At 39.8% G+C, this 8,474-nt stretch overlaps 1 protein-coding gene across 1 annotated transcript in view; it reads left to right on the top strand.

Moving 5' to 3' along the window:
- Positions 1–272: 272 nt before the first annotated feature.
- Positions 273–8,474, top strand: part of TBC1D9 (TBC1 domain family, member 9 (with GRAM domain)) — a gene marked incomplete at its 3' end in the record, with an annotated part of 34,807 nt that continues 26,605 nt past the window's right edge. Inside the window, exons 1-2 of the mRNA XM_010144840.1 lie at positions 273–471; positions 7,220–7,338. Coding sequence (XP_010143142.1) covers positions 273–471; positions 7,220–7,338 — 318 coding nt within the window. The remainder of the gene's footprint in view (positions 472–7,219; positions 7,339–8,474) is intronic.

Raw genomic sequence — 8,474 nt, 5'->3', positions numbered from 1 at the left:
TTGTTGCTGATGTGGTGAGGTATTTTTGTTGTTGTTCCAACAGTATATAAACACAGGAAAGAACCAAATAACTTTTAAACATGGATTTATAAAACAGCTACCTTCTGCTTTGTTTCAATTTGTCTGCCTCTATGCTGGAATCGATGTGTGTTTAAGAGTTGGAGCCTTGTTGAAACTGAACTTTTTTCCCTGTTGAATCAGTTTCCCTCTTTACATGAGGCAGCAAATGTGGGGATGAGTACTTAGGTCTGCCTTTTGCTGTGGAGGGTGAAATGGAAGTGGATGTGGGTGTGGACCCCCTTCCTGTGGGATCTTGGCTGATCCACCACTGCGTATTCATCGGAATTTTCTGTCCCATAGGTCTCCTTGTGGGTACTCTTGATGTCGTGTTGGACTCCAGTGCCAGAGTGGCACCATATCGAATCCTCTACCAAGCACCAGACTCCTTGGTCTATTGGACTATCGCCTGTGGTAAGGACAAACGTACTGTCATGTGGATTTTTATTCTCCCTGGTTACGGTGCCGCGTAACTAATAGAGCATCCTGCCTGCTGGGCACAAAAAATAAATGGGTCAGGATAAAAATCTGCTCTAGTGGTTAAATTAAGAAGCTGTAGGGCTTCTAATATTCAGACTTTGAATGCCAGCGTGCATGTATGTAGTATGCCCCATGACTGGGTAAAACTAGAAATGGCCATGAGGCAGGGACAGAAGCCTCTGTTACTTCCCACCTTTACCTCCCAAAGATGTTCCCAGACAAGCAGCCTAGTATCCATCCCTCCATGTTCTCTCCATGCCCATGGCTCACTCCTACAGCATTTCTGAATTGCAGCATTCCTGGGTGATGGGGATCTCTGAAGAGTACGGTCGGAGGAGTATCTGGATTATAGCCCCCAGTTTACTCAGACGGGACGCTTGGCTTCCCTTGAAAGGGAAACTGAGAAGGTGGTGCAACCTCGTCTCTCACCTGAGTACTGAGTATGGGTATGGCATTTCCTGCATAGTGAGCTCAGTGTCTTCCAGGATAAATACCATTAAGATCTGAGAGATGTCCACCTCCTGGATGTTTATTTCAGATGGTGTGTTGTCCTAAACGTGATGAACTTAGAAATTCAGCAAGATGGTAGCTAGGTTCGAGTTAAATGGAATGTATGTTCTAACATAGATGCAACAACCCTTATGAGTTCTGGTCTTCAGAGCTCAAACTTTGGCAGGTCTAACTGTAAGACTGGTTCTTTTGTCATTATAGTAGCTGGTGAAATCAATGAAGTTGATATTCTAGTACGTTAAATAGGATTTTTGCATGCACCACATCCTGTAAATACTAAATGGTTATTTCTGTGGTCGGGTACCTGTTGCAAGTAGCATAAACCAGTATGTAGTTAGTCTCTGGTTCTGTTTGCCGGCTTTGAAAATAGTGTCTGAAGCTGAATGCAGAATGTTGAGGTTATTTAGCTTTGATTGGCCAAGCTTGTAAGGTCAGATCCTCAGTTTAATAGTATTGCTTTTCAGTCTTAGCAAATGGAAACTTGAAAGCCACTCCTCTAGCTCTAGAGTGTCAAACACCATTTTAGGTGGCAGCCAGAACTTTGTTTGTTTGAAAGAAAATTGAGAAAGAGGACAAATGAGAAGTGCATACATGCCTGTTATCTCTTTCATAGACTAGAAACTTCTGGCACCTCCAGTGCTGCCTGACATTCAAAAATACTAGTTAACGAAGCTGTTGACTTCTGGCCTACAGCTGCCCTCTCATCTGTGCTCATTCTCCCTCTAAAATTTGACATTTGGATTATTTGGATGACTTTTTCTCCAGACAAGTACTCACTCTTGGGAAAGGAAGAGATATGGGTGAAGGTTTGCCATAGATCTGATAATTTCCGCAGTTCAAAGCAGGCTCAGTTCTTACAAGCACATGATTTGTGTGTCTGACAAAGTTGGTATCAAAGCTGTGTCACATTCTGAATCCAATAGAAAGTTTTGTAATAGCCTGTCTTAGCACAAGTATTTCTTGCTACTTTTGATAGTATCAGTCCTGAAAGAAGGCATCAATTTAAACAGCCATTTTTCCCCTCTAGACCTATTAGTACCAGCCTCCCGAAGTATAGCATAATTAGCCTTTAGTGACAGCTAATAGTAAAAACCAATATTAATGAAATTGTCCGTATACGAAGTTCATTTCCAGATCTTCATTTCATTGCTTGCTTTGTACTGTGAGCTACTCTGCTGTGACCATAAGTAATGGGATCTTGCATATCAGCCTCCCATGGATCTCAGGCATGGGAAAGAAGGGTAAAAGTATTTGCCAGTATGTTTATTTACACTATTTGTGCACAAGCAGAAGTAGTCGCAAGTGCACATGCAATCCCTTCTTCCCTGCATTCAAATGTCAGTGCTCAGCAGTTGGTAGGCACCTCTGTTCTTGAGGTGCTTGAAAGGGTGCAGCTGAGGGCACAGATCCTCTTGCTGTTTGCAGCCTCTCTTCCAACAAAAATATCATCACACAGCTCTCAGCAAAACAGTGTTTCTTCAAAGACACTCGTACTGTGCACACATTCAGAAATGGATTTTTAAGACTTCGGAAATAGGCCACGTGTTCTCAGCAAAACAGTGTTTCTTCAAAGACACTTGTACTGTGCACACATTCAGAAATGGGTTTTTAAGACTTCGGAAATAGGCCACGTGGTTTTTCTTTGAATGCATTTACAAGTTTTTTGCATGATAGCTATAGATAATTGCTAAAATTTTAAACCTACAAACAACAATGGGTACAAAAGTGAAGGCAGATGAGTTATGGCCCCAGAATAAACAAATGCACCATGTGTAGAGTTTTATGCTGCTGCTGAAATTTGAGGGTTTGGTTTCTCTTCTGTTACACATATTGCAGGTTTGATGTAGAAATATGGTACTCTGTTTACATTAAGCTAGTTTTAATGAACGTGCTCTTCAGTGATGAATCTTGGCCATAACTGAAATTGCTGCAGTAGTTAACGTATGTGTCTGTGCTTCCATTTTGTGGAGTATTTCTTGAAGTTGTAGTCTGCTGATATCTAGCTGGTTGATTGGCACCAGTTATTTTTGTTCAGTTGTAAGACTGCACTAGCTTAGCCCCGTCACCCAAGGAGAACAGAGTGGCTCTTACAGGGAAGTAAAATTTTACAGAGAGCAAATTATTTATCTGTGCAACTTGAGCCCAGTGTTGCCTAAGGCTCTGCACTGTGGTTATTTTATGAATTTGCAACTAAAGCAATTCCTTCTGAAGGGATTGAGGGTTGTTACCGCTATACAGGTTACTAAGGGATTTGGCTGCATTTAGCTGTGCAACTCTGATTTGTCCTGCGTCGTACAGCCACCCCTCACTGCTCCCGGGGGGTAGACTGCTGGCTATTTGGTACTTGTAATCTCTTCAATAGAAATTGATCATATTCTCCTCTGTCTTCCATAAAGCAGAAACTTCCATCTTCAGTAAGTAGCTATACAGAGTGACTGGAAGAAATGCAATTGTTTCCTGGTTCATTCGTGCTGTATGACATTCGGTCTTGTTCTGTATAAGACTATTCCAGGGGCAGAAAATAATCCAGGGGTTTAAACTTCGAATTTGTTTACGATTCATTTTGGTTGTGAATTTTCTTGGCTATTAACTCTACTGATCTAGACTATATGAGAATGCTGGCTGGTAGACTTGAGGCTATATAGCTCTGTAAAGGAGCCTTGTTAACAGAGCTTTCTCCAGTGCAGTTGAAGATGTCACAAGTTCTGTCTATTGAACTGTACTGGAAAGATATTGTTGGTACCTTGTCAAGAGCAGTTTTAATCATATTAATTTTGTAATGGTCTAGAAATCCAAATGGTTGTATGTGACCAGCCGTGCATATGGTAAATAGCCTTTCTGTGTCCCATGTCAGCGTCTCTGCCCAATCTGTTAGTACTCAATTTAGGTTGGGAAGTGGTGGTACGTGTCAACTTCATTGGAAATGAGCAGAGTTTTTTTAGATCCTTCTCCACCTATAAAATAAGTCATTCTTATTATGGATTTGTGTGTTTTTGAGGTATAGAACCATTACTGTAGATTTTTTGTGGTAACGGTAATTGTATGCATTTCCATAGAAGTTTCTAAACTTTCTAAACACAGGTGAAAAAATTGAATTATGGATTATGTTAAAGCACCAACCTTGAAATGTTATTACATGGGCTTGGAAAAGGTTTTCAGAAAAGCTCATGTGCTTTGGTTAATAAAGCTACAAGTTTTAGTTAGAGCGCTGTTGAGTTTACCAGCTATAACTATTTTGTCGTCCCTCTCTGTGCAAGTTGACATTTTGCCAGTTTGCCTCTGAACCTGCCATTACCGGCAAGGGCAATTTTAAGCTCCCTGAAGCGTTACAGGTGCTCTTGCAGTGCATTCTGCTAAGAGCAGCAGGACAGGTTGACTGATAAGCAGCTCGGCTAACTATTGACTTGGAAGAGAAAACTGGACATGACAGCCTCATCACCTGTCTCAGGTTAAGCCATTCCTATTCCTCAGTCACTGACTGAAACAGTCCTGAGATTATACTTCTGAGTGTGTTTGAAAGCATGTTTATATGACTTGTTTTCTTCTCAGTCCTCAACTCGGTCGCATTCTCTCTGTATTTTCACCTCTTAAGACAAGTGAACCCAGATCCTAGAAACTTAACGCTGACACCCAAAGATGTTCCCAGGTTGCTCATGCTGTTTCTCCACCCCACCCACTAGGCAATTACCCCTTGTCATTCTCTCTCCAACACCATGCATCCTTCCTCCATCCACTTCTTCTGGTCTAGACCTCCCTTAGTTCTCCAGCTTCTGTTTAACACAGTCATTAGTTTCCTCCCTGAAGATTGCGGAGAACGGCTCAGTCTATCAAGGATGCTGGCCATCATTGCACCATTTCAGCCATGGAGCACACCATAAGCTGAGCGTACAGTTTAGAGGAGAGGAAGGAGTGACTACTGTATGCGTGGTAGCTATTTTCCCTTTTATTTCCTGCCAGTCTTGAGGGCTCTGTATTCCAAAGTGCAGTGGTTAAACCATTAAATGTTAGGGGTTTTTTCTCTTCCCTGAGAGAGAGATTGCTTAATTTATCTAAAAGGCTGATGATGGCAAAACGGTGAATGCTTCTAATATGCTCAGATAGGCAAAGACGAGCCAGTAGCAGAGTTAAAATAGATGTGTAGTTAAAAACAGTGCAGCAAAATTGTTTTTTAATCCTGAGTGAACAAAGCAAAGAGAAAGATCTAGACTGTCACGATAAATTGATGAAAACTGAGGTGTGGGTTTTGGCCTGCTTGCATGATCTGGTGTAGATGAGACTGAGAGAGTAAGTAGGAACACAGTGGAGACAAACAGCAACGGAAGGAATGAGATGGGTTGTTACAGGTTGAGAATAATCAACCAAAACTGTTTCATAAGAAGTGATGAAAAATAATAGATCAATCACAAGCGAGAAATAGACAGCTTAAAGAAACTGTTCATCATGATGGTTTGCCTGCGCTGCTTGTCACTGCTCTTCAAGAGACGAGTGATTTTGCTGATGACAGTCTAGTTTTATATATATAGCTCATGTATTTCATCATTGCTTTTTACAGCAGTGCAAAAGCCAAGAAGAAGTAAATTAGTCTTCAGACCTCCTTCTGAGTACCAGAACAGTCTGGTTGAAGCTAGTAGTTTTCAGGAGAAACAGCAGTGGCGATCAGTTGTGGTTCTGAAATATTGGTTATGTATGCAGGCTATTCTGCAACTTGATTTACGTACGCATACTGCAACAAGAATCGTGAAATGTCCTGGAAGTTGCATACTGTTGCTTTCACTGGAGTTGTGTAAAGCTCCGATTGTATACTTTAGAAAGAATATTTTTCTCCATCATTTGTTGATGAACAGCAACAAAAGTGATTGTTTGTTATGTATTCAGGGTTGTTGCCTTGAGTTCTACATGCCATGGAAACATTTATGTGCAGACACGTGACTATTTGTGACTGGAGCGAAGCTGAAGAAGTTACTAGCAACATCTTGTTGTATTTTAACCTCTTTCTCATGGCTGCTTCACATAAACCCCTTCACTGTGTTGGGATTTGTAGGCATTAGTTAGTAGATAGATACATTTTCTTTCTAGTTCAGAGTAAAATGAGCCAAATCTGTGACTTGAACAAAAAGATGGTGTAGTATTGATGCTATTTCCTACCTGGATTGAGATACTTTCAATCAGCCTTCAGGTACAGATGTTCCTATGTGAACATGTACTGTTCGTTTTCTGAAAAGACTTACTTAAAAGTCCCGTTTTGTCATCATTCCCTCAACAATTTTTTTGTGAATGCTTTAATGTATTCTTGCTTCAGAGTGAGCACAGATTGATCCTGAAGAGCACCAACAACTTTATTCTGCAAGATGCTGAGAATGGGGTCAGAATGGAAGTCATATTTATGATAATCCATCTCAAGTAAAATAGAAGCAAAAAATTTGCATTATATAAACTCTTACAGCTTCATCAAGAAGCATTTTCATCCCTGTTCTGTACTGCTCTACAGACTACATGTGTACCGATTCCTCTGTATCAAAGATATCTCACTTGTCCCTTTTTGATCCTCTAAGCAAACTAGAGGCATCGGGGTTTAGTTTAGTCTTTTGTCATTAAATGTAAATCACGTCTGACAACCATCTTCCCCTAAAGAGATACAACTTTCGTGGAGGTCTTTTGGCACAGTTATTTTGAGGAAGAGACATTGTAATAGACTTGTCAGGAAAATGATCCTTTCCAGCTTTTACTCTTGAAATTTTCTGATTGTTTCGTAATTTATAGATGTATTCAATGGTGAAGAATTAGGAACCAACGGTAGCATGTACAGCTGCTGGGATTTTTTGTCAGTTCCTAACAGATGCAGGTACTAGCAGTGCTACCTTCTTCATGTGACATTGAGCAGCTCAGGGTCATTGTTATGGTTAGAATCCTAAATGCAGGGGGGTTCTGCTCATGAAATTGTCATAAGCAGCTTGTGCTTGTCCAGAATAGCCTTGAAGTTTGCTACCTATTTATTATGAAATTAAAGACTGTGGGAGAAAATTTGGGGATTTCCAGGTACAAAGCATCTGGTGAAATGTTGCATCTCCAGTTACTGGCAAATTTTATTAGAGCCTTTTGTTTAAAATTAAGGGGGCATTGACATGAGCGGATTATTAATTTTGTGACTTTGGGGCTTTTTTTTTTAATACAGGTTGCTCAAGGAAGGAAATCACTGAACACTGGGAATGGCTTGAACAGAATTTGTTGCAAACTCTTTCAATCTTTGAAAACGAGAATGACATAAATACATTTGTCAGAGGAAAAATACAGGTAGTTAAATATATTATTATAAATGTTGGTAATGATAAATGTGATTCTGAAAGGAAACTTGACATGAATTCTAAACAAATTTGTCCGGGTAGTCCCTGCTCCACCCTTATGAAGGAAAACCAGATTCTAAGTAGCAACATGTGGTGTTTTTTGGCTGGTTTTTTTTTTGGGGGGGGGGTTTTTTTTTTTAAATTATGGAAACTAGAATTAGCACATGTAACTACAGCAGTGTGATTAAAAATAGGCAGGACTTCAAACATTGTGTGTTCTATAATTAATTGCACTGTTGCTTCTGTCTTAAACTTCAGCAGTTTTCTGTATAACTGCTTTTCCAGTGCAAAGCTTTGATTTGTTTTTTTCATGCACACATTGTATGATGTCTCTTTACCCTCTTCTATGTAGTTAAATCCTGTAGTGTTGGTGTTTACGTGTCATATAGGTGTTAGGGGTTGCTGGTTGATTATTTTTTGTTGTTTGTTTGGGGTTGTGTTTTTGTTGGTTTTAGCAGAAATTCTTTTTCTCCTTATAGGAGAAACAGTAGTTATATATTATTCACGCTAATAATTAACTAAAAAATATTTGGGTAAAAGATTGATTTAAGCAAAATTATAGTACTTATTTGGTGTATATTCTAAGCGTTGGCTTTGTTTCATTCCTCTTTTTTCATGTAGTAAGTCAACTGTTACAAGAATCCCCTAGTTGTTTGTGTTTTACTTGTGAATCAGGTATGAGGGCTATAGGTGATCATGGAAACACCGTATGTGAGAAGACATCTGTCTTGTGAAATGGAATCCTTTAAGGAAATTGTTACCTTTTCGAGTTGGACAAATATTAAATGTGACTGAGTTCACTGCTTTCCACTCTGCTTTCCATGTAAATATGGACCAGTTTGAAGGCAAGAAGTCACTTTACTTTCTGTAAGTTTAATACAGAAGGCAATAGAGAAGATATGAACAGAAAATTGTCTATAGAAAAGAGGTTAGGAAAATTGGTGAACAGACCGGAATTTCAGTATAGAACAGAAGGAGCTGTAATCTTTGCGGTGTCAAAAAGCAGCTTTCCATCAGACTGCTGCCACTTCAAGTTTGAGGAAGGTCTTCTGCACCTGAAAGTGTGATTATTTTTCCATCCTGCCA

The sequence above is a fragment of the Buceros rhinoceros genome, unplaced genomic scaffold, assembly GCF_000710305.1.
Source record: "Buceros rhinoceros silvestris isolate BGI_N320 unplaced genomic scaffold, ASM71030v1 scaffold161, whole genome shotgun sequence".
Taxonomy (NCBI): Eukaryota; Metazoa; Chordata; class Aves; order Bucerotiformes; family Bucerotidae; genus Buceros; species Buceros rhinoceros.
Note: the sequence above shows the minus strand (reverse complement) of the source record. Positions and strands in the feature narration are given on the sequence as shown.